This window comes from Salminus brasiliensis, chromosome 1, assembly GCF_030463535.1.
Source record: "Salminus brasiliensis chromosome 1, fSalBra1.hap2, whole genome shotgun sequence".
Lineage (NCBI taxonomy): Eukaryota > Metazoa > Chordata > Actinopteri > Characiformes > Bryconidae > Salminus > Salminus brasiliensis.
In genome coordinates this window covers 64,761,244-64,784,286 of record NC_132878.1, presented here as the reverse complement: position 1 = coordinate 64,784,286, position 23,043 = coordinate 64,761,244, and the positions used below count along the sequence as shown (strand labels likewise).

General features: G+C 39.5%; 3 protein-coding genes across 3 annotated transcripts; all 3 read right to left on the bottom strand.

The window, feature by feature from the left end:
• Positions 1-1,055: 1,055 nt before the first annotated feature.
• Positions 1,056-8,432, bottom strand: smpdl3a (sphingomyelin phosphodiesterase acid like 3A). Its single transcript, XM_072656586.1, has 8 exons — positions 8,270-8,432; positions 7,567-7,786; positions 6,178-6,322; positions 5,089-5,185; positions 4,763-4,926; positions 4,101-4,281; positions 2,703-2,827; positions 1,056-2,012 (listed from the first exon to the last, which is right to left on the bottom strand). The coding sequence occupies exons 1-8, from the start codon at positions 8,370-8,372 to the stop codon at positions 1,695-1,697; spliced, it is 1,353 nt and encodes a 450-aa protein (XP_072512687.1). The 5' UTR covers positions 8,373-8,432; the 3' UTR covers positions 1,056-1,694.
• Positions 8,433-11,886: 3,454 nt separating this feature from the next.
• Positions 11,887-13,667, bottom strand: LOC140551978 (fatty acid-binding protein, brain-like). The gene is made up of 4 exons (XM_072675891.1): positions 13,598-13,667; positions 13,257-13,429; positions 12,020-12,121; positions 11,887-11,937 (listed from the first exon to the last, which is right to left on the bottom strand). Exons 1-4 carry the CDS (start codon positions 13,665-13,667, stop codon positions 11,887-11,889), a joined length of 396 nt encoding a protein of 131 aa, XP_072531992.1.
• Positions 13,668-21,107: 7,440 nt separating this feature from the next.
• Positions 21,108-22,767, bottom strand: LOC140551915 (fatty acid-binding protein, brain-like). The gene is made up of 4 exons (XM_072675757.1): positions 22,698-22,767; positions 22,356-22,528; positions 21,241-21,342; positions 21,108-21,158 (listed from the first exon to the last, which is right to left on the bottom strand). Exons 1-4 carry the CDS (start codon positions 22,765-22,767, stop codon positions 21,108-21,110), a joined length of 396 nt encoding a protein of 131 aa, XP_072531858.1.
• Positions 22,768-23,043: the final 276 nt, after the last annotated feature.

Sequence of the window (23,043 nt, the reverse complement as noted above, 5' to 3'; positions counted from 1 at the left end):
GAAAGCAAATGCAAGCCAGGCCAGCCTGGCTAAACATATGCAGCCACACTATCTAGCTAATTGCTGGTTGAGTAATATATAATGATTACATGAGACCAGTACAAATATCTATCAAAGCCCTGGGGGTCAAAAAGCAGATGGCAAGATGTGCATTCCTAAACTACTTTACAGACATTTTCCTATGATTCTCTGTTTCACACTGTAAATAAAGTATCACAGCAGATGGCATTTGATTTCCCTGGCAGCTCTGACCTCTGTAAGTTCTAAAATTACACCACAGCATAAATAAATCAAGATAAGCAACATAAATACATACAGAGAGGCATGTTTGCATTTGCTTAAAATACACAATATGAGAATAACATGTTTATTAACAAACAAAGGCATTTTATCAAATATTTTATCAAAAATAAGTGTATCTCCTGCTTGACTTACAGCAGTTCTTATCATATCCACCTGATTCCCTCATCCAGTAGCTCCAAAAGGCTTTGGTTACTCAATCAGGTGGGTTACATTAGTAGTTAAATCAAAAACTGCTCAGTATATGGAACAATTTTAACTAGTTTCAGCAAATTCACTTAATTTAACTGGACTTTACTGATCACTGCTAGTTTTCATGCTTTTGGTGTGTAGTGATTGGATAAATAGGAATCTCAGCAAGAGCTGGCCTCATACCATAGATATTACAATCAAGGAGTCTCATTCAGCAGGAATACCGTATTTGTTCTTTACAAACTAAAGACTCAGATTTAAAATTAGCTGTTCTTTTTTGGCCTGGGGCTGTGGGTTCAATCCCTGTTCCTGTCACTGGCTTTGAGGAGTTTATTCTCCTTGTGTCCGTGCAGGTGACGTTTGGGTTCTCAGTTTTTCCTGTCTTTTGCTCGGTGATTTCTGGTAGGCTCTAGACTCACTGAAACCCTGATCAGGAAGATGAGCGTCTAAATGTCGGCCAGCATGCTTAAGCTCAAATCTGGGCAATGCCTGGTATGGGATTGGTTCCAGATAATGGACCAGATGAACTATGAAATGCTCAAAATCAAATGAGAGACATCCACTTAAAATGCTTGAAGGGATTTCTTTAATTAGAAAAAAAACAACAAAAAAAATGCAGCAGCTGTTAACAGTTTCATTTTTCTGTGCAAAGACGACACTGTCTCCATAACAATGGAGAGATAACTGGCCTGGATAAATCAAATCAGAATGTTAAAATTTAATCATGCTTAAATTAAAGTGAACAATAATTCAGCAGCAGGTTCATTTGAAGAAAAAAAGAAAAGTATTTGTCACTGCAAAAATTCAATCAAAAGATTTAAAATCATAATTTCACACTGGATTAATTTCATGCAAACCATTTGGCACTTTAAAAATGATTCCCCTTTAAATCAATTCTGTAAAATCAATTGCAACTATAAAAAATAAGTTTACCTAGAGTAAAGCATTGACAAATGACTAATGTCATATGTAGTTATTCAGTTAAAATAATCATTTGCACTGTTTTAATAATTTCCCACAGATTTGACTCTCCCTAGACCTTTTGTCGTATTTTCAAAAATGTACCCATAAATGTGCTGATTAATTCCCTTTAAGAAAAACTAAATTTACAATTCATTGCTTTTGATGGTGATTAAGTACAAAATACAAAAACATACAGAGGAAAAAAAATATTATTAATATGCCTTTTAGTTTTTGGCCACTTAATGGTGTCCACTTGCACTTCTTTTCTTCATACACTTTGAGTAGGACTCTCGGTCCAAAAAGTGCACAGAACAGACCTGTACCATCTTACAGCTGTCTTGACAGGTGATGCTGTCATTGTAACTCACCATGAAATAAGTGAAATACTTCTGAAAGGCTTTACTTTGTGGCTGCTCAAACTTCAGGGCAAGTTCATGCAGGCTCTGTGGCTGAATGTCTTTGATACCAAAAGCCTCAGTCATGATGTATTCAAGGCTCCAGTTGGGCTTCTCTTTCTTGTTTGCTTCAGTCAGATTCAAGTAGTACTGCCAAAGATCCTTTAGAGGAGAAGAGGGAAACTGTTTACCAACAGGAGGTGAGAGGGGCCCTGCTTTATGGAAGCACCCTAATTAAAACGCTCCATGTAATTAAAACTGACACTTCCATTCATCAGTTTAGGCAATAGCTGAGGAGGGGGCTAATCAGCTGACTCAATCCCACTCTGAACCTAAAGGAACCATTCTTAGCAGTATATCCTCAGTTTGAGCTGCTTAGATTCCATAGTTGGATATTGTAGCCTAATCCAGGACTTAAACTGAAAGGACACTCCAGCCAAACTTAAAGATTTAAGCATTTCTACATCTGCAGTAAAAATGCTTACTCATATCCGGCAGAATTATTCTTAGTATCACTAAGTGTACTAAGTATAAGGTCCTCTATATGAAGTCCTCTAGTGCGTCTCTCAGCACAGAAATCAGAAGTCTCTTGAGCTTTATTCTTCTCTTTTCTGATAAAACTATCTATATAAAACTCTATAAATGTCAACAGTTTTGATTCACAAAAATGCTTTCAACAATACAACCGAAATATACTGTTTTTCTACATTTGAGAAAAATTATTATTAATATTGATTCATCACATTGTACTATTTGCACATTTCTGATTCAAATAAATATTCAAACAAGTACTTTACTCAAGCCAAATGGCACCGATCATGATGGTGTTCTTGCCAATAGGTTGGTACTTACCTGTAAGCCATAGTCTTGAGGGTTGTACAGGTACATGCGGACAGCAGGGTTGTTTGAATACTGCTCCAGGAGACTTTTTATTGGGGTCACCGCCGGGGCAACAAAGATGGAGTTAACAGGCTTCCCTTTAAAAGAATGAAGACATACACCTGAGTAACCAGTTTTGTATAGAACAACATATTTAAACAGAAAGAGTGTGATTATGGTGAAAAATGTAATTTACCCAAGTATGACATTTGCTTCTGTAGTCCAAAAAGATGTTTTTACCCACCAGTTAGCATGATACAAACTGCATGCCTATTAATGAGTTGATCTTTAAAACCAGTGGTAACTGACTTTCTGTACATTAGTACATTTTAGACTAATTTTAATAAATAATAGTATGTAATACAGTCAATTTGTAAAATTTTAATTGGTGAGGTATAAGCTTCTAGTACTTCTTAGCTACATTAGACAACTACATTTAGGTTTTCTTAGTAGTTTAGGAGCATGTATTCTGGTGATTGGGAGATGTACAGTAAGCACAGAAAAAATATTAGAAAAGCTTTTAATGGTTTCTACTAGGGAAAGCTGACCATATTTTCTACCTGGAAAATGAACTTAAAAAGACCATATCTGGTATTCAAGACAGCAACCTTCAGGATAGCTACACACAGAGTTGTACACAAATAAATTATGCAAATTTTGCAGTTTTTTTAATAGTAATATATAATATTTTTACAAATATTATACACACTGTGTTTGGAACTGAATTTTATTGTATGAGGTAGGTTTGAGTAGGTAGGAGTGTAAAAAAGTGTGGGGATGAATATTTCCTACTAATGTCTACAATAATGTCTCATTAGTTTTGAGACTTTTAATGAGCATTTTTTTGAAGAAATATCAAATGTGTGCAATTCTGTTTTACATCAAATGTAGTTCAACAGATATACCAATATTTGTTTGCAGTCCAACGTTTGCTTCCTTATTTTTGTACTGGAACTACAAGTGTAATGTGTTAGATGTTTTGGTAGCTGCATGCCAAAAACCTCTAATAAACTTGCTTATGTGGAGTTTGATAGATCGTTATATGAAAAAATAATTATTCAGATGAAATTCAGGCCTCCCTGTTTTTGGCTAGGCATTGTGTGTATATGTATATGTATATATTCATCCATAAATATATATATATATATATATATATATATATATATATATATATATATATATATTTATGGATGAATATATACATATATATATATTCAGTATAACACACTCATTCAAACTGTTAAGTGCAGTACAGATGAGATGGCAGTAACTATGCAATTCTCCAGAGAGGTCATTCCAGGACTTTTCAGATTATTATTATTTATTTATTTATTTACTATGAAAATGTCTGAGGCTGTGAGAGACTGTTACCTTGGCGATCCAGCAGAACCATTATGCTGTCTCTGTGAGTGTGACCATAGAAGTGTCCCTGAATGATGCCGCTGTAGCTGCGGAAAATGTCCACCAGTCTTTCGTTGTGGTGCTCCCTCATGGCCGTGGTGTCTTTAGCATATGGCAGATAACCAATAGGGACATGAGCAATCACATAAACCTTAGGAAAAGGAAAAGAAGCAACAGAAAGAAATTCAATGGCCAGCGCACACAGATCATTCATCATTCTAGGTTCTACAATCTGACTGGTTGGGCTAAGCTGTGTTCTAAGCTATTGTAAAAAGATATATACAGGTATACACACACATATATAACTACACACAACAATCCAGTTCTCTATTAATATACCACTGTTTAAAAAAAGCTAGTTGTCATGACAATGCAGTGCTTGGTAAATATTGCCTACTGTTAATAAGCAATATGTTTTAGTGGAAGAACTGGTTACCATAATAAATAATGCATTTAGCACAGGTGTATTATCATATTGCATTTTGTCATTATTTAATCAAAGCAATAGGTCACACAAGGCCATGTGTGTTTTATTTCTACCACATCTCAAACAACACCCTTTAACCACAGTAAAATCACTGTAATGCATGGTTGAGTGTTTTTATTTTTTCTAAAATAAGGTGTGCACTTACTCTCTCCATATTTTGTTTGGATAGTTCCAGTGTGTCCTGCAGCCACTTGAACTGGCCGCCTGGGTCTGTCAAGTTCTCTGTTGCCTTGTTGGGGCTGTAATAAAAGTTTGTGTTCAGGCTCACCAGCCGGAGACCGGGCTTAATCAGCTGAGAGTAAAAGCCACCTTCATGAAAACATTGGCAGATAAAGGGCATCAACAGAATGCACAGCCATTTAGATATGGTGTTCACCATTATTGAAATATATTACCAAAATGTGTACAGCTGAAGCTGGAACAACATAAAATCAAAATGTTCAGAAAATTAACCTCTCACATGTCTCGTACCTTCACGCACAGTAGCGAGGGCTTCTGAGCCCAGCCATGGAGCCCAAAGTTTGGCTACAGCCTCAAAAATTGCGTTTGTTTTTGCTGGGAACTGATCCTGAAATAAAAGAAAAGAAAATGCTATTCGTACTATCTGGTTCTATAACAAATCTAACCTACAATATCACAACATTGCTCATAGTGCAACATAACATATAGCCAGAGTAACCACATACAGGCTATTCACACTTCACAATACACAGACAAAGAACCCTTTAACCAGGCAAATTACAATTTTGCTAGATGGGACCACGCCTTCAGCATATGATGATTTGGAGAAGACTGAAGACAGGGGAGAGAACCCAGAGAACTTTGGGTTGGAGTATATGCGTTTTCCGCCAGAGATCAGAAGTCTGTCCACCTTCTGAAGAGCAGAGCCAGGAATGAGAGATGACAGAGTTGAAAGGAAGAAGACGGGGTGACAGAGGGCTGCTAAGACTTTGTCATGGATTCGTAGACAAGGCAGAGATGGGAATTAATAGGATATTAGATATGGAGGAGGGGCATCAGGCATTTTCCTCCTCCCAGAATGTTGTTTTTTCATAACATCAATTAAGCTTCCAAAGGTTTCTTTTTGAGTTATTGTGGTTTTATACAGAACCATTACCATTACTAATACAGAACCATTAATGAACCCCCTATTTAACAATGCACCATTACGGTAATGCTACACTGTTAAATAGGGGATTCTTTAATAGTTGTATTAATACAGAACAATTAAAGAACCCCCCGATTTAATAATGTATTGGAATGCAGATTTTTTGCATAGTACCTTGAGATCAGTCTGGTCCTGAGGATCTGAAGATCTACTACCTTGAAGATTTCCCATCTAACACACCTAGCTCTAATATTCAGATGTTCCTGAAGGTTTACATTACATGAACCAGGTGTGTTAGACTGGGCTCAACTCTGCTGGGTGGTAGATGTTTAGGACAAGGACCGGGAACCCCTGCTTTAGAATATCTAAGGTTCTTTAACGAAAAACTTCAAAAACTTAAAAAAAAAATTGTTTAAAACAAATTTAAAACTTAGCAGCCTTTAAAGAAATACCTGGGGCCAGTAGTCATGGTTGCCCAGGGCTGGGTACACTGGCAGCTGAGGGAAGAACTGACGTATGGTGTGTGTCATGTTGCTCATCACACTGATCACAGCTTCCGTCGACAGCTCTGCAGGGGGAACGTGAGGAGGGCTATCTCTGTAGAAAAGAACACACTCTTCACACAAGTATTAACAATTCACATGCATACAGAGGGCCATTCAGCAAGTAATTACGCTAGAAATGCTAATCCTGCTTCAAAGTGCAGTGACTGGACTCCTGATGTAAAATACTTTAATTGTGCCCAACGTGCAAAATAAATGCCAGTTTTGGGCTTATCTGATTGGAAACTGCTTGCCATGGCTTAGAGATTTGTATTACAGCTTCTGAAAATAGGCTTTGGATTCATTTATAGTGGAAACATCAAGTCCTTCTCAGTTCACCTTCTGTAAAAGTTCACAGATCATATTACTGCCTTGTACCATCCATGCTCCACAAATGTGTTTGCTTTCGTAGCTTTTGTGTTCATTGGGAGTGGAATAAATGTAATTAAATTACATTATGGAAATTTGAGCTTCCATAATGACAATGGGCTTAATGTCTGCTGAATTAGTGGATATATGCAAATGTGTTGGGTTTCATGACATTACAATAAAATTGATAAAACAGGCTGCTTTTAAAGCTTAGTTCCCATATACAGTCCTATGCAAATGTTTGGGCACCCTTGGCCAAATGACACATTGGCTTATATTGTTGTAAACAGTGACCACTGTCTATGTATCTACTCTAACATTAAATACAATTTTCAGTAAATCCAAGCCTTTACAGGTGACCTGTGCAAAAGTCTTAGGACTTGGCAACATCCCCTCTGGCAGACATGACAGCTTGTACATGCTGAACTTAAAGCCTTCCTCTGCCTTGTGGGCATTGATTACTTTCATTTTCAGATCTTTAGACAGTTGCTCAGAGGAGCTCAAGGTTGCTGAGTGCTAGTACAAGATCTGAAGTGTCAAAGAATTGCTATCATTTGGAAATTTGAAAAAGCTCATAGTTTCTAATAACAATTGGTAAAATTTCTTAGGTCTGATTTTCTATTCAAGATCTGAGACTTTGTTAAGAAAGAAATTTAGCCATTGCAAAACTAATATTTGTAATATTTATTTAGATATTTTAAATGTATTTAGTATTTGCTGAAAATAATGTTTTGTGTGTGATTGGCTACAGAGTCATTCCTACTTCTATACAACCTTAAGTCCTTATGTCCTTAACCTAAATTCCTGTTTTAAAGGTCACTTTTATAATAGCTGTGCATTGTTCACAGAAATGACAACTGACTGCTCACTACGAGAAGTAGGAACCAAAACTCTGTAATCAGCATTTTGGCTGTGAACTAAAGTCCATACCCCGTCCAGATTATGAACTCAGGCTGTTGTTCCACGTGCTTCATATGACTGAAGGCTGAGAGTATTAGCTGGTACGGAGAGTCACACATGAAATCTCCAAAAAGTCCTGGGTCCTTCACAGGGATGCCCTTTGAAGAGAAACACACTTTGGTTGGGTCTTCCGTGACATGATAGGTGGGGTCGAAGTGCAGGTCCGAGAGATGCCAGAATTTGCCTGTAGCTGGAAACAATATTTAAAAGCATGCATAATGTGAAGTTTAGAATTTCCATCTGATCACACACCTGAAGTGTGAACATCTTGTCATATTACAGGGCATTAGACAGCACTGAGTGTGCCGACATTAAGACAAGCTTCTATACAAGAAAGCTCAACGTAATATTTAGAGCTGTTGCTAAATAATAGAACATTTAACAAGTCTTACAAAATTAAATAATCCATAGCAAATCATACACTGTATTTTATCATAGCCAGTAGTAATAATAAAAAAGGAACCACTTGGACAAACTGGTGAATTGCTAAAGTGAAACCAAAACAATACATCCCATTTTAAACATGGCATGTACAGATATAAATGATTTGAAGATCTTCAAGCACAAAAGCAGCTGAAAGATTAACAGTGACACCAGGTTCATATTCATAAGTTTAGCATATTTTTGCAGTATTAATGGAGTGTAGTGTGTGTCAGTACAGCAGTGCACTTACTTGCTCCCTGCAGGTGTTGCAGAACAGAGGACTGCTGTATTGGTGCTGCACAGACTAGGTGGCAGAAGAGTGGTCCAGCCAGGCAGAGCAGAAGCAGCCCCATGTTAAGCACAGCTCGGCTATTATCTTGGGGTCTGGAACAGCAGTGGAGAGAGTTTCAAAGCAATACCCAAACAGGAAGTATGTCATGGTCACGTGACTCTGCTGTTGCCTCATTCCCAGGCAGTCATGTGAGCAGACTGGATTTTCTACTCTGGGGGTCAAAGTTGCTGACAGGTTTGGCTCATGAATATGTGAGCCATATGAATAGGGAAAAACATTGATATAGAAATCTGTACTTTGGTTGCACAGTATACAGTTTATTTGATCACTGCCGGCACACAGATGTTTTATACATTGTATTGTTACTGTAAATAATATTGCTATTGCTTTTTTAATTCTTATTTATATTGTGTATATAGTGTAAATGATTTATCTATGTTTTTTTGTAACTGAGTGTCTTGCTATCCCTTTCTGCTGTGACACTGAGAGTCCCACTGTGGGACTAATAAAGGATTATCTTATCTTATCTTATCTTATCTTATCTTATCTTATCTTATTACATGAGTTGTCCTGCTAGTTAGTTACTGCTAGTTAGTTATTAACATGTGTTGTACAAACCAAACGGAAATGTTTTGTATAATATATAAAAACAACAACAAAAATCACATGGCACATAGCTCTCTACTAGCATGGCACTATTGTTGCTCTTTGATTGTGGGTGCCATGGACCTAGTCCTGTGCAAAATATAACAGTTAAAAGTTATTCTTCTGAGTGGACATAATCTAGCACCCTCTGTATAAGAAAATGATAAATTATATATTTGAGTTAAATTCTATATTTGTCTATTTTTAATGTTCTCTCATGTACTTAAGTGCAGATTCAAATGTCAAAAAGAAAAAAAAAACAAACAGAAGTTTTTAGGATAGCAACAAAATACACAAAAAAGTCATAAAACCAAGTGAACCAAATATTCTGAAATGTCCAAAAAAAGGATTAAACTTTATTTAAAAACCTGTCGCACAGACCAGGAGGACTAAAAGGTGTCTAGTGAAATAGTGTTTTGTTTTGTTTTTTAAGGTAGCTGCCTTTATTTTATTTACCATTTATTGGTCTTGGTAAATGAGCATATGTTAATGTACTATTGTACTTGCATGTTTTAAAGGGATTAACATCCCTCACACCCTCACACATACACACAGTCCTACAAACTTAGACATACTTGAAGCCCTCCTGTCACAATATCCTGACCAGAGTGAACATCTGTGTGTCCCAAGTGGCCTGTTCAAATAAAAATAAATTAATTAATTAATTAATAAATAAATATGGTTACCCTAGTAAATATCCTTCTCTTCTAATTCATCCTCTTCTTTTTTAACTCTTTAAGTCCTGTCACTAGATGGCAGATTTTCCAGTATTTAGCCCCTTTCATAGGTGCAGACTGCTATAATAAAAGCAACCAAAAGAAAGCAGTGAGAAGTGTGTTGTTATGTGTTTTCCAATAGGCCATCTATACTTTTAGTACTTTTAGGGAAGTTCACAAGTCACAAGTGAAGTGAGCACATTCTCACCATGACCATCTGAACGTTCTTGACCTCACAAGTGACTTTACCTTCCCACTTCTACACGTGCCCGAGTTTGTCTTCTTTCAGGTACACAACAGACTATAAAAGAGTAGAGTCAGATTTACAGTTCAGTTTTGTGGGCAGCCTTAAAATCATCATCACCAGTGATCTGAACTAAAACATCTGAACTAATACTTTAGATATGTAAGGCCTACTGTTATTTTTAAAACACTAAAATCCAATTCAGGATTGAGCAGGGTGTAGTTATAAAACCTTTGTTTATACATTATTTTTTGGATGTTGTTATACGAGCGAATTACTGTCAGATTACATCATGCCAGGGCAGCCACAGTTTGACTGTGGTCCAAGGCTATTGTCTTTGTTAGAGATTTGTCTAATCAGACATGAAGCTGTGTGTGGTGCAAAATTGTATCTCCTTTAGTTTATTCTATATCTTATTTTTAAAAAACAAAAAAAATATATTCACAACCCCCCCCCCAACTAAAATCCACATGGCTTGTGCTGTTGGCATATTAGGTAAAATAATGAATTCTAAGCTATTCAGTGGGCTTACCTTGGAGTTTCAACCATCGAAAGGTGAGATTTTCTTGCTCCTGATGCCTGTCACTGTTTTCACCACCACATTACCCCCCTCTTAAATGGGGTAACTCACTGGCAACAGTTTGTTGTGTCTGCAGGTCGGCTTGAATTTGTTTGGAAGTTGATTGCGGTTCATAAGCCACCATTTGAACAATTCTTTGTTGCAAAATATTTTACTATACATTAAAGGAGGTTAGTTACAGTACCATGGGCTTTAAACACCATAATAAAAATTGGACACAGTGGATACAGGAACATTAAGATCTCTGGAGAAGGACTTCTTGAGATTGTCCATACGTTTCCTCTGACAATTTTTTTCCTCTTTACAAAGTCAACATTCCTTTATTTAAACTGGATGAAAGTGTGATTTCTATATCGTCAGCATGTGTTACTTGGCACAAATACAAATAAAAGAAGCACTTGATAAAATCCAAAATATATATATTTTTTGTGTTTCCATGCTCCACATTAAAAACCTGTACATCAGCACTTAAATCTTGGTAGTAGTTGTGCTATCGGGGTGATATGTCCCCTGAGTAAGTCTTGCATTAGTTCTTACCTCGTTTTTACACAATGTGTAATTATATGGAAATATTTTTTTTCTGGTTGCATTCATCAGAAATTGTTATTACCCAGAAATCACAACAATATTTTTTTGATTCACGTTTTTTCTCTATTGCTTTGGTACATGTTCAGAAAGGTGACTAAAAATAAGCAGATCTTTAAGTACAATCACCACATCAGTCACCCAAAAACCTTGTTTTAAACCTTTAAACCTTTAAGTCTCAAAATTTCATGATAAGTGGATCACTACAAAAATGAAATTTCCATTTTGGAGATACAGGGTTCTTGCCTGACAGCAATGATTTACTGTTCAGCTCAACAAAACACTTCCTTAGCAAAAAGGTCATAACTCACTCCCAATGTTTTCTTCATGTTTCTCACTGGTCATCCAATTACTCCTCTCTAACTTATCAACTTCTTTCATGTATGCATGAGTTTTAACTCTGCGCTAGTTTCCAGTAGATATAGAGGGTCTTCATTTTACAAATTAGCCCATTAAAATGCCAGTTTGGGGGAGGTGATAGTGCCCTCATTGTCTGTCAGCCTATTCTCAGGCTTCAGAACTGGTTTGTAGGGACTGTATGGCTAACTAGAAAACTAGAACCAGTTTTTGAAAGTACAGCTTAATTATATTTGCCACTCCATTCCTTCTAATCAGTGCCTCTGTGTGAGTCCTCCTGCATTAAAAGACGTTTGATAATGCTCAATTTTTTATTAATTCAGGGACAGGTTTACAGTGATGTAATGCAAGGCAAAAAGCAATACCAAATCATTACAGACATCATGCTTCAGAACTTTCTATATCGTAAAGCTTGCGTCCCATCACTAGAGGGCAGACTGTCCAGTCCTCACGCCCTTTCATAGGTGCAGACTGCCACAATGTCTTCAGCTTCCAACGTCTGTAAAACATAGTTAAAGGTATGCTGTTATTTACTTTCCACTAGGCCATCTACTTTTAGAAGCAAGTGAGCACATTCTCACCATGACCATCTGTCTGCCCTTGACCTCACGAGTGACTGTAGACTGCTTATCATCCCACTTCTGTATGTGCACGAGTTTGTCTCCTTCCAGGTACACAACAGACTAGAAGAGAGTCAGATTTACAGTTTATTTTGTGGGCAGCTCTAAAGTCTCAGCCTTTTTGCATGTTGATATTTTGAAATGAAAGAAATACTTTTATTTTCTTAAAACAGCAAAGACCTTCCAAGTCATTTTATCAGTGTTCATAAAAAGAAACATCATGTAGAAGCAAACACTGATGTAAAATCTGTGCAATATCCTGTAAACGTATACCAATCAGTCATACATTAATACACCGCCTGATCAGGTATGTTTCCCTTGTGCTGCCACAACAGATCATTCGACCACTCTGCAAGACCTCTGAAGGCAATCTGTGTATCTGGTACCAAGACGTTACGCAGCAGGTCCTTTAAGCCCTGTAAATTGTGGGGCCTCCATGCTAAGACGGGGTAAGTAAGTGGAGCGCCTCAATGAATCTTAGGTACATGCTTTCTTAAAACACTTTTGGAACCACTGCACACCCAACAAGTCCTGCCTGTTGTTTTGGAGATTTTCTGATATAGTGGGACAGATTCCTATGCTTGCCCATTTCTCCTATTTTTAATACATTACCTTCAAGACCTGTCCTGCTGCCTAATATATTCCACTCCTTGACAGATGCCACTTTAGATGAATATAATCAATGTAGCGAAGAGTAAGACATAGACTTTTAGAGTAAGGGCCCTCTTTGAACACTTTATTAAAGTCAACATCTGAAAAAAAGTCTTTATTAGGGCATTTGCTAGTCATGCATTTGACGCCAGTGAAATCTAGACAGCGCAGATCTTTTTCTTTATTGCTTTGGTACATGTTCAGAAAGGTGATTAAAAATAAACAGATCTTTAAGAACAATCACCACATCAGTCACCCAAAACCTTGTTTTAAACCTTTAAACCTTTAAGTCTCAAAAAAGTGGATCACTATAAAAAATAAAATTTCCATTTTGGAGATACAGGGTTCTTGCTTGACAGCAATGATATCCTGTTCAGCTCAACAAAACACTTTCTTAGCAAAAATGTCATAACTCACTCCCAATGCTCCACTCTTCCAGCTCATCCCAAAACCCTTCATGAGGTTAAAATCAAACAGCACACAGCTTGTGATGTTGGTATGGCACATGAGGTCAAATAATAAATTCTAGACTTTTCAGTGATCTTACCTTGGCGTTTTTACCATCTCCAATTGTCTCATCAAATTCCTGATCCAGTTTGAATGAAATTTCCTTGGTATGGTCGTTGGCCTCCATTTTTAACACCACATCAACCCCCTCTTTGGAAAAGTTAAGTGTTGGTTTAAGCGAATTCCAGACCTTTATAGTTTCGTGTGCCATACCTGTAGAAGTACAAAGTAACTGATGTTATGCACTTTTAAATAATAAATTCAGTAATAAACCTTTCATTAAAAAATTCACATTTTACACATTAACTTTCACAGTAAAACACATTTTTAGAGCTGTGAATACATAAGGGGTAACGCCACAGTGGCATAAAAAAATCTTACCCAGTGCTATCAGGTATTCAGTGAAGTTTTCACTCTTCACAAATTTCCAACTACCAAAGAAGGCCTCCATTTCCCAAATATAACTGTTTCTGTTCAGAATTGTGCAAAAATGATGCCTCTGCTCTTACAACTGGGTATTTTACAACTGTACTTATTTATATACCAGCTTGTGGGAGGAGACAGTATCTTAACTAGCTGTGAGATTAATCTTAATCACCGGATTGGTTGTGATAATATGATTTATCACACTCACTTATTTCCATGCAGCACATTTCCAAAACCGGTCCTTCAGCAGTGAATTTGACTGTGAGGCAGGATAGAGAGTTTATTTAGAAATCTTATGGAGTATATGATCGATTACTAAAACCTTGTAAGTAGTAGTGCTCTATCGAGGGAAGATGTCCCCTGTATCATGTCTTCTGGTTGCATTGGTCAGACATTACTCTGAAATATCAACAACTTAAATCTTATTTGCTCTATTGTTTTAGATCATTTTATGGAATGTGACTGAAACCACCACACTAGTTTAGCAGTGCTGACAGGTAAAAACCTTGACAGTTATTCTTCATATTGTCTGTTCAGTGTAACACTGTCATCTCTTACATGCTTTTGATGTGATTTCCTCACATGCAGAATCCACTGCAGGGATCTATCTTCAACCTCTGTACACAAAACCAAAGAGAGCTCATCTGTGTAATTTATACAGTTGTACCACCTTATTTACACACCAGCTTGGTGGAAGAACACAATTTCCTTACCAGTATTCAGAGTCATCTCAAATGCATGATTGATTGTCAGATGTGTTACCTGTAACAAATACACACGTAAGCAAAATTGTTGGTACCCCTCGGTTAATGATAGAAAAACCCACAATGGTCACAGAAATAACTTAAATCTGACAAAAGTAATAATAAATAAAAATGCTATGAAAATTAACCAATGAAAGTCAGACATTCCTTTTCAACCATGCCTCGACAGAATTGTTTTAAAAAATAAACTCATGAAACAGGCCTGGACAGAAATGATGGTCCCTTTAGCTTAATATTTTGTTGCACAACCTTTTGAGGCAATCACTGCAATCAAACAATTCCTGTAGCTGTCAATGAGACTTCTGCACCTGTCAGCAGGTATTTTGTCCCACTCCTCATGAGCAAACTGTCTCAGTTTTGAAGGGAGCCTTTTCCAGACAGCATGTTTCAGCTCCTTTCAAAGATGCTCAATAGGATTTAGGTCAGGACTGATAGAAGGCCACTTCAGCATAGTCCAATGTTTCCTATTAGCCATTCTTGGGTGTTTTAGCTGTGTTTTGGGGCATTATCCTGTTACAAGACCCATGACCTGCCACTGAGACCAAGCTTTCTGATGCTGGGCAGCACATTTCTCTCTAGAATCCCTTGATAGTCTTGAGATTTCATTGTACCCTGCACAGATTCAAGACACCCTGTGCCAGTTGCCGTAAAGCAGCCCCAGAACATAACAGAGTCTCCTCCATGTTTCAAAGTAAGGACAGTTTTCTTTTCTTGATATGCTTAATTTTTTTCCATCTGTAAACATAGAGCTGATGTGCCTTGGCAAAAAGTTTCATATTTGTCTCATCTGTCCATAGGACATTCTCGCAGAAGCTTTGGGGCTTGTCAACATGTAGTTCGACAAATTCCAGTCTGCCTTTTTTATGATTTGTTTTCAACAATGGTGTCCTCCTTGGTCATCTCCCATGAAGTCCATGTTGGCTCAAACAACGACGGACGGTGCAATCTGACACTGATGTTCCTTGAGCTTGAAGTTCACCTTTAATCTCTTTAGCAGTTTTTCTTGGCTCTTTTTTTACCATTCATATTATCCATCTCTTTGATTTGTCATGAATTTTCCTCCTGTGGCCACGGTTGGCTACAGTCCCATGGATCTTAAATTTCTAAATATGTGCAACTGTAGTCACAGGAACATTAAGCTGCTTGTAGGTGGTCTTATAACCTTTACCTTTAACATGCTTGTCTATAATTTTCTTTCTGAGACAACTCTTTCTTTCGGTTTCTCTGGCCCATGTTGAGTGTGGTCATGTCACTAAACAGCACAGTGACTACCTGTAGCCCTATATATAGGCCCACTGACTGATTACAAGATTGAATAAAATATTCTCATTGAATACTTTCTGTACAAAGTTGAATGTGCTGACAACAAAATCAAACAAAAATTATTAATAGAAATCAAATTTATTTACCAATGGAGGCCTGGATTTGGAGTCACACACAAAATTAAAGTGGAAAAATGCACTACAGGCTGATCCAACTTTAATGTAATGTCCTTAAAACAAGTCAAAATGAGGCTCAGTATTGTGTGTGGCCTCCACGTGCCTGTATGACCTTCCTACAACACCTGGGCATGCTCCTGATGAGGATCTCCTCCCAGACCTGGACTAAAGCATCCACCAACTCCTGGACAGTCTGTGGTGCAACGTGACATTGGTGAATGGAGCGAGACATGATGTCCCAGATGTGCTCAATCGGATTCAGGTCTGGGGAACGGGCGGGCCAGTCCATAGCTTCAATGCCTTCATCGTGCAGGAACTGCTGAGACACTCTAGCCACATGAGGTCTAGCATTGTCCTGCATTAGGAAGAACCCAGGGCAAACCGCACCAGCATACTTCAGTTTGTGCGGAGATCCTCACCACAGCCGCGCTGACCGCGCTCGGCCTCGCCAGGAGACTGTGGAGAAGCCGGCGCAGGGGCAGACGAGCCGGCGCGCTCGTGCGTCTGAGGCGGCGCGGGGCTCGCACACCTCTACCTTCATTATTCCTCTCCAACCTCCGATCTCTCAGCAACAAAACTGAGGAACTACTTCTGCTCAACCTAACCAACAAGGACTTCTCCTCTGCTTCTGCGCTCTGCTTCACGGAGACCTGGCTGACCGAGCTGACCCCGGACAGCGCGCTGCACCTCCCGGGCTTCCAGCTGCACAGAGCGGACAGAGACGCGGAGCGCAGCGGCAAGAGCAGAGGAGGAGGAATCTGCTTCTACATCAACGAGCGCTGGTGTAGAGACACTACGGTACTGTTAAAATCCTGCTCCCCTCATCTGGAATCTCTGTTCATAACCTGTAGGCCGTTCTACTCGCCCAGAGAGTTCAGCTCGTTCATCCTAGCCGGCACCTACATTGCGCCGAGCGCGTGCACGAGCGACGCACTGAAACAGCTGGCGGAACAGATCACGAAGGTGGAGCGGGAGTTCCCGGACTCACTCCTCATCATTCTGGGGGATTTTAACAGTGCGAACCTCACGAAGGAGATGCCCAAATACAGACAACACATCGCGTGTCCAACACGAGAAGGCAACACACTGGACAAGTGCTACACCTGTATCAAGAATGCCTATCGCGCGGTCACGCGCGCAGCTGTCGGGCTCTCCGATCACAGCCTCGTTCACCTCATTCCAACCTACCGGCAGAAACTCAAAACCAACAAGCCGGTCATCACAACAGTGAAGAGGTGGACCAGTGGAGACATTGAGAAGCTGCAGGGCTGCTTCGAATCCACAGACTGGGCTGTGTTTGAGGAGGCGACAGACGGACTGGACGAATACACAGACACTGTGACGTCATACATCAGTTTCTGTGAAGACAGCTGTATCTCAACTAAATCACAGGTGAGATACAGTAACAACAAACCCTGGTTTACTGCTGAACTCAAACAGCTTCGGAGGGAAAAGGAGGAAGCGTTCAGGAGTGGAGATAGAACTGTCTTTAAGGAGGCCAAATACAGACTGGAGAAAGGGATTAGAGCTGCGAAGAGCAAGTACTCAGAGCAGCTGAACAGACACATCACTGCTAACGACCCATCTTCAGCCTGGAAAGGCCTACAGCTTCTCACTGGTCACAAGGTGAGAAAGACCCCCCTCCTCCTGAACGACCGACACCTCACCAACGACCTGAATGAGTTCTACTGCAGATTTGAACTCACAAAAGACAATCAGACCGTCTACCACCCATCACCCCCCTCCACCTCCACCCCCACACTGGCCCTCTCACCTCTGCCTCCTGCTCATCTCTGCATCAACCGGCAGGATGTTCACAGGCTCTTCAGCAGACAGAAGGTGAGGAAAGCCCCCGGGCCCGACTCAGTCTCTCCATCCACCCTAAAACACTGCTGTGACCAACTAGCTCCAGTGTTTACAGACATTTTTAACAGATCACTGGAACTCTGCTCTGTTCCAGCCTGCTTCAAAACCTCCACCATCATTCCAGTTCCCAAGAAATCCACCATCACCGGACTGAATGATTGAAAATGATTGAATGAAAATTGAAATGGGAGAAAAACACCATCTCCATCATCAAGAAAGCTCAACAAAGAATGTACTTCTTGAGACAGCTCAAGAAATTCAACCTGCCACAGACCCTGATGATCCAGTTCTACACAGCGATCATCGAGTCCATTATCACAGCCTCCATAACCATCTGGTTTGGTTCCTCCACCTCACAAGAAAGAACCAAACTCCAGCGCATCATCAGGACAGCAGAGAGGATCATAGGATGTAACCTGCCATCACTTCAGCAGATCTACTCCAGCAGGACGAGGAAGCGGGCTGGCAAGATTACATCTGACCCCTCACATCCTGGACACCACCTCTTCCAGACACTCCCCTCGGGTAGAAGACTGCGGTCCATCAAAACCAGCACAACACGTCATGCTAACAGCTTCTTCCCCAGAGCTGTAGCGCTCCTCAATCACAGTGGTCACCTCCCACTGTAAACCTCTAAACTTACAACTGAACTGTACCAAACCGGACTGAACAGTTATTTGCACTCTGCCTATTTTGCACTATGACTATTTGCACACCTGTACAGATGTCCTTTTCTTTTCTGTAAATATATTTTTCAGCTCTTTATTACCTTTATTACCTTTAGTACTTTCTACTTTTTTTTTATTTATCCCCTACCCTATTTATTGTTTAGTGTCATTTTCCTTTAGTTTAAGACTGTGTTCTGCGTTTCTTTGTTACTTGTCATGCGTGTTGCTCTCACCAAGACAAATTCCTTGTATGGGTAACATACTTGGTGAAATAAAGAGATTCTGATTCTGATTCTGATTCTGATATGGTCTCACAAGGGGTCTGAGGATCTCATCTCGGTACCTAATGGCAGTCAGGCTACCTCTGGCAAGCACATGGAGGGCTGTGAGGCCCTCCAAAGAAATGCCACCCCACACCATTACTGACCCACTGCCAAACCGGTCATGCTGAAGGATATTGCAGGCAGCAGATCGCTCTCCACAGCGTCTCCAGACTCTGTCACGTCTGTCACATGTGGTCATTGTGAACCTGCTTTCATCTGTGAAGAGCACAGGATGCCAGTGGCAAATTTGCCAATCCTGGTGTTCTCTGGCAAATGCCAAGCGTCCTGCACGGTGTTGGACTGTGAGCACAACCCCCATCTGTGGACGTTGGGCCCTCATACCATCCTCATGGAGTCAGTTTTTAACCGTTTGTGCAGACACATGCACATTTGTGGCCTGCTGGAGGTCATTTTGCAGGGCTCTGGCAGTGCTCGTCCTGTTCCTCCTTGCACAAAGGCGGAGGTAGCGGTCCTGCTGCTGGGTTGTTGCCCTCCTACGGCCTCCTCCACGTCTCCTGGTGTACTGACAGACACAGCAAACATTCTTGCCACAGCTCGCATTGATGTGCCATCCTGGATGAGCTGCACTACCTGAGTCACTTGTGTGGGTTGCAGAGTAAGTCTCATGCTATCACGAGTGTGAAAACACCACCAACATTCAAAAGTGATCAAAACATCGGCCAGAAAGCATAGGTACTGAGAAGTGGTCTGTGGTCCCCACCTGCAGAACCACTCCTTTATTGAGTGTGTCTTGCTAATTGCCAATAATTTCCACCTGTTGTCTATTCCATTTGCACAATAGCATGTGAAATTTATTGTTAATCAGTGTTGCTTCCTAAATGGACAGTTTGATTTCACCGAAGTTTGATTTACTTGGAGTTATATTGTGTTGTTTAAGTGTTCCCTTTATTTTTACTTGGAGTTATATTGTGTTGTGTAAGTGTTCCCTTTATTTTTTTGAGCAAACACTATATATATATATATATATATATATATATATATATATATAGTGTTTCCATGCTCCACATTGAAAACCTGTAAATTAGCACTTAAATCTTGTAAGTAGTTGTGCTATCGGGGGATATGTCTCCTGATGTTATGGCTGGTTAGGTGAGCTGGGTGAGCAGGATAGGGAAAACGGGGAAAATACAAAACAACCTTCCAGGCAGTCTCCTGGGGAGACTAAGGGGAAAACTAAGGACATGCATGAACCACGCAGAGACTACTCAAAACTGGGATGAGAGAGTTGGGGAACCAGCCGCTGAACCATAAACCATAAAGAGGGTCGCCTAGCTGGAGCGAAAGTCAAGGATATATCCAGGGAACGCGCGAAAGCGATCGCAGCATGGTCCGCTCGAGGACCTGAACTATGAACCAAACTGGCCTAAACAAACCGTGATCCGTGGATAGAACCTCTCGGGCTACGTTGAAGCTTGGAACTTCTCAGTGAGGAGCTCTGTAGCCAGCTCCTTAAGTTCCCCCAGCCTCAGGTGAAACACATAAAGCAAATAAGACTTGATATAATTAACAAAACTAGGAACATGTGAGACAACAAATTAACTAAACCAAACACGAGTATGAACAAAACACTGAACCGACACAGGGAATCAAACTTCAATGATTTAATCTATTTCTTTGGTGCGTTTTCAGAAAGGTGATCAGAAATAAGCAGATCTTTAAGTACAATCACCAAATCAGTCACCCAAAAACCTTGTTTTAAACCTGGCAGTTGATTTTTGAGCAGTTGAGTAGCATTGTCTCAAAATTTTATGATAAGTGGATCACTACAAAAATAAAATTTCCATTTTGGAGATACAGGGTTCTTGCCTGACAGCAATGATTTACTGTTCAGCTCAACAAAACACTTCCTTAGCAAAAAGGTCATAACTCACTCCCAATGTTTTCTTCATGTTTCTCACTGGTCATCCAATCACTCCTCTCTAACTTATCAACTTCTTTCATGTATGCATGAGTTTTAACTCTGCGCTAGTTTCCAGTAGATTTAGAGGGTCTTCATTTTACAAATTAGCCCATTAAAATGCCAGATTGGGGCCCTCATTGGCTGTCAGCCTATTCTCAGGCCTCAGATCTGGTTTGTAGGGACTGTATGGTTAACTAGAAAACTAGAACCAGTTGTTGAAAGTACAGCTTAATTATATTTGCCACTCCATTCCTTCTAATCAGTGGCTCGAAAATACTGTTGTGTTCAAGCAAGCGCCTCTGTGTGAGTCCTCCTGCATTAAAAGACGTTTGATAATGCTCAATTTTTTATTAATTCAGGGACAGGTTTACAGTGATGTAATGCAAGGCAAAAAGCAATACCAAATCATTACAGACATCATGCTTCAGAACTTTCTATATCGTAAAGCTTGCGTCCCATCACTAGAGGGCAGACTGTCCAGTCCTCACGCCCTTTCATAGGTGCAGACTGCCACAATGTCTTCAGCTTCCAACGTCTGTAAAACATAGTTAAAGGTATGCTGTTATTTACTTTCCACTAGGCCATCTACTTTTAGAAGCAAGTGAGCACATTCTCACCGTGACCATCTGTTTGCCATTGACCTCACGGATGACTGTAGACTGCTTATCGTCCCACTTCTGTATGTGCACGAGTTTGTCTCCTTCCAGGTACACAACAGACTAGAAGAGAGTTAGATTTACAGTTTATTTTGTGGGCAGCTCTAAAGTCTCAGCCTTTTTGCATGTTGATATTTTGAAATGAAATAAATACTTTTATTTTCTTAAAACAGCAAAGACCTTCAAAGTCATTTCATCAGTGTTCATAAAAAGAAACATCATGTAGAAGCAAACACTGATGTAAAATCTGTGCAATATCCTGTAAACGTATACCAATCAGCCATAGCAATAATACCACCTGATACATTAATACACCGCCTGATATCAGGTACGTTTCCCTTGTGCTGCCACAACAGATCATTCGACCATTCCACAAGACCTCTGAAGGCGATCTGTGGTATCTGGTACCAAGACGTTACACAACAGGTCCTTTAAGCCCTGTAAATTGTGGGGCCTCCATGGTAAGTGGGGTAAGTAAGTGGAGCTCCTCAATGAATCTTAGGTACATGCTTTCTTAAAACACTTTTGGAACCACTGCAAACCCAACAAGTCCTGCCTGTTGTTTTGGAGATTTTCTGATATAGTGGGAGAGATTAATATATTAGTATATTAGTATTAGTATAATATATATACTAATATATTCCACTCCTTGACAGGTGCCACTTTAGATGAATATAATCAATGTAGCGAAGAGTAAGACATAGACTTGTAGAGTAAGGGCCCTCTTTGAGCACTTTATTAAAGTCAACATCTGAAAAAAAGTCTTTATTAGGGCATTTGCTAGTCATGCATTTGACGCTAGTGAAATCTAGACAACGCAGATCTTTTTCTCTATTGCTTTGGTACATGTTCAGAAAGGTGATTAAAAATAAACAGATCTTTAAGAACAATCACCACATCAGTCACCCAAAACCTTGTTTTAAACCTTTAAACCTTTAAGTCTCAAAATTTCATGATAAGTGGATCACTATAAAAATAAAAATTCCATTTTGGAGATACAGGGTTCTTGCCTGACAGCAATGTTGGTATGGCACATGAGGTCAAATAATACATTCTAGACTTTTCAGTGATCTTACCTTGGCGTTTTTACCATCTCCAATTGTCTCATCAAATTCCTGATCCAGTTTGAATGAAATTTCCCTGGTATGGTCGTTGGCCTCCATTTTTAACACCACATCAACCCCCTCTTTGGAAAAGTTAAGTGTTGGTTTAAGCGAATTCCAGACCTTTATAGTTTCGTGTGCCATACCTGTAGAAGTACAAAGTAACTGATGTTATGCACTTTTAAATAATAAATTCAGTAATAAACCTTTCATTAAAAAAATCATATTTTACACATTAACTTTCACAGTAAAACACATTTTTAGAGCTGTAAATACACAATGGGTAACGCCACAGCGGCATAAAAAAAATCTTACCCAGTGCTATCAGGTATTCAGTGAAGTTTTCACTCTTCACAAATTTCCAACTACCAAAGAAGGCCTCCATTTCCCAAATATAACTGTTTCTGTTCAGAATTGTGCAAAAATGATGCCTCTGCTCTTACAACTGGGTATTTTACAACTGTACTTATTTATATACCAGCTTGTGGGAGGAGACAGTATCTTAACTAGCTGTGAGATTAATCTTAATCATCGGATTGGTTGTGATAATAAGATTAATCACACATTTCCATGCAGCACATTTCCAAAACTGGTCCTTCAGCAGTGAATTTGACTGTGAGGCAGGATAGAGAGTTTATTTATAAATCTTATGGAGTATATG

What these genes read in the sequence shown, in the direction of transcription:
- smpdl3a (XM_072656586.1), bottom strand. Translation starts at nt 8,372, where the DNA reads ATGGGGCTGCTTCTGCTCTGCCTGGCTGGACCACTCTTCTGCCACCTA. An exon ending in GCAACACCTGCAGGGAGCAA is followed by an intron (nt 7,787 to 8,269) that starts GTAAGTGCACTG and finishes TATTGTTTCCAG; the next exon opens with CTACAGGCAAATTCTGGCAT. An exon ending in CCTCGCTACTGTGCGTGAAG is followed by an intron (nt 4,927 to 5,088) that starts GTACGAGACATG and finishes GTTTTCATGAAG; the next exon opens with GTGGCTTTTACTCTCAGCTG.
- LOC140551978 (XM_072675891.1), bottom strand. Translation starts at nt 13,667, where the DNA reads ATGGAGGCCTTCTTTGGTAGTTGGAAATTTGTGAAGAGTGAAAACTTC. An exon ending in GAGATGGTAAAAACGCCAAG is followed by an intron (nt 12,122 to 13,256) that starts GTAAGATCACTG and finishes ACTCTCTTCTAG; the next exon opens with TCTGTTGTGTACCTGGAAGG. An exon ending in AGGGCAGACAGATGGTCATG is followed by an intron (nt 11,938 to 12,019) that starts GTGAGAATGTGC and finishes TATGTTTTACAG; the next exon opens with ACGTTGGAAGCTGAAGACAT.
- LOC140551915 (XM_072675757.1), bottom strand. Translation starts at nt 22,767, where the DNA reads ATGGAGGCCTTCTTTGGTAGTTGGAAATTTGTGAAGAGTGAAAACTTC. An exon ending in TGAATACCTGATAGCACTGG is followed by an intron (nt 22,529 to 22,697) that starts GTAAGATTTTTT and finishes GTACTTCTACAG; the next exon opens with GTATGGCACACGAAACTATA. An exon ending in ATGGCAAACAGATGGTCACG is followed by an intron (nt 21,159 to 21,240) that starts GTGAGAATGTGC and finishes TATGTTTTACAG; the next exon opens with ACGTTGGAAGCTGAAGACAT.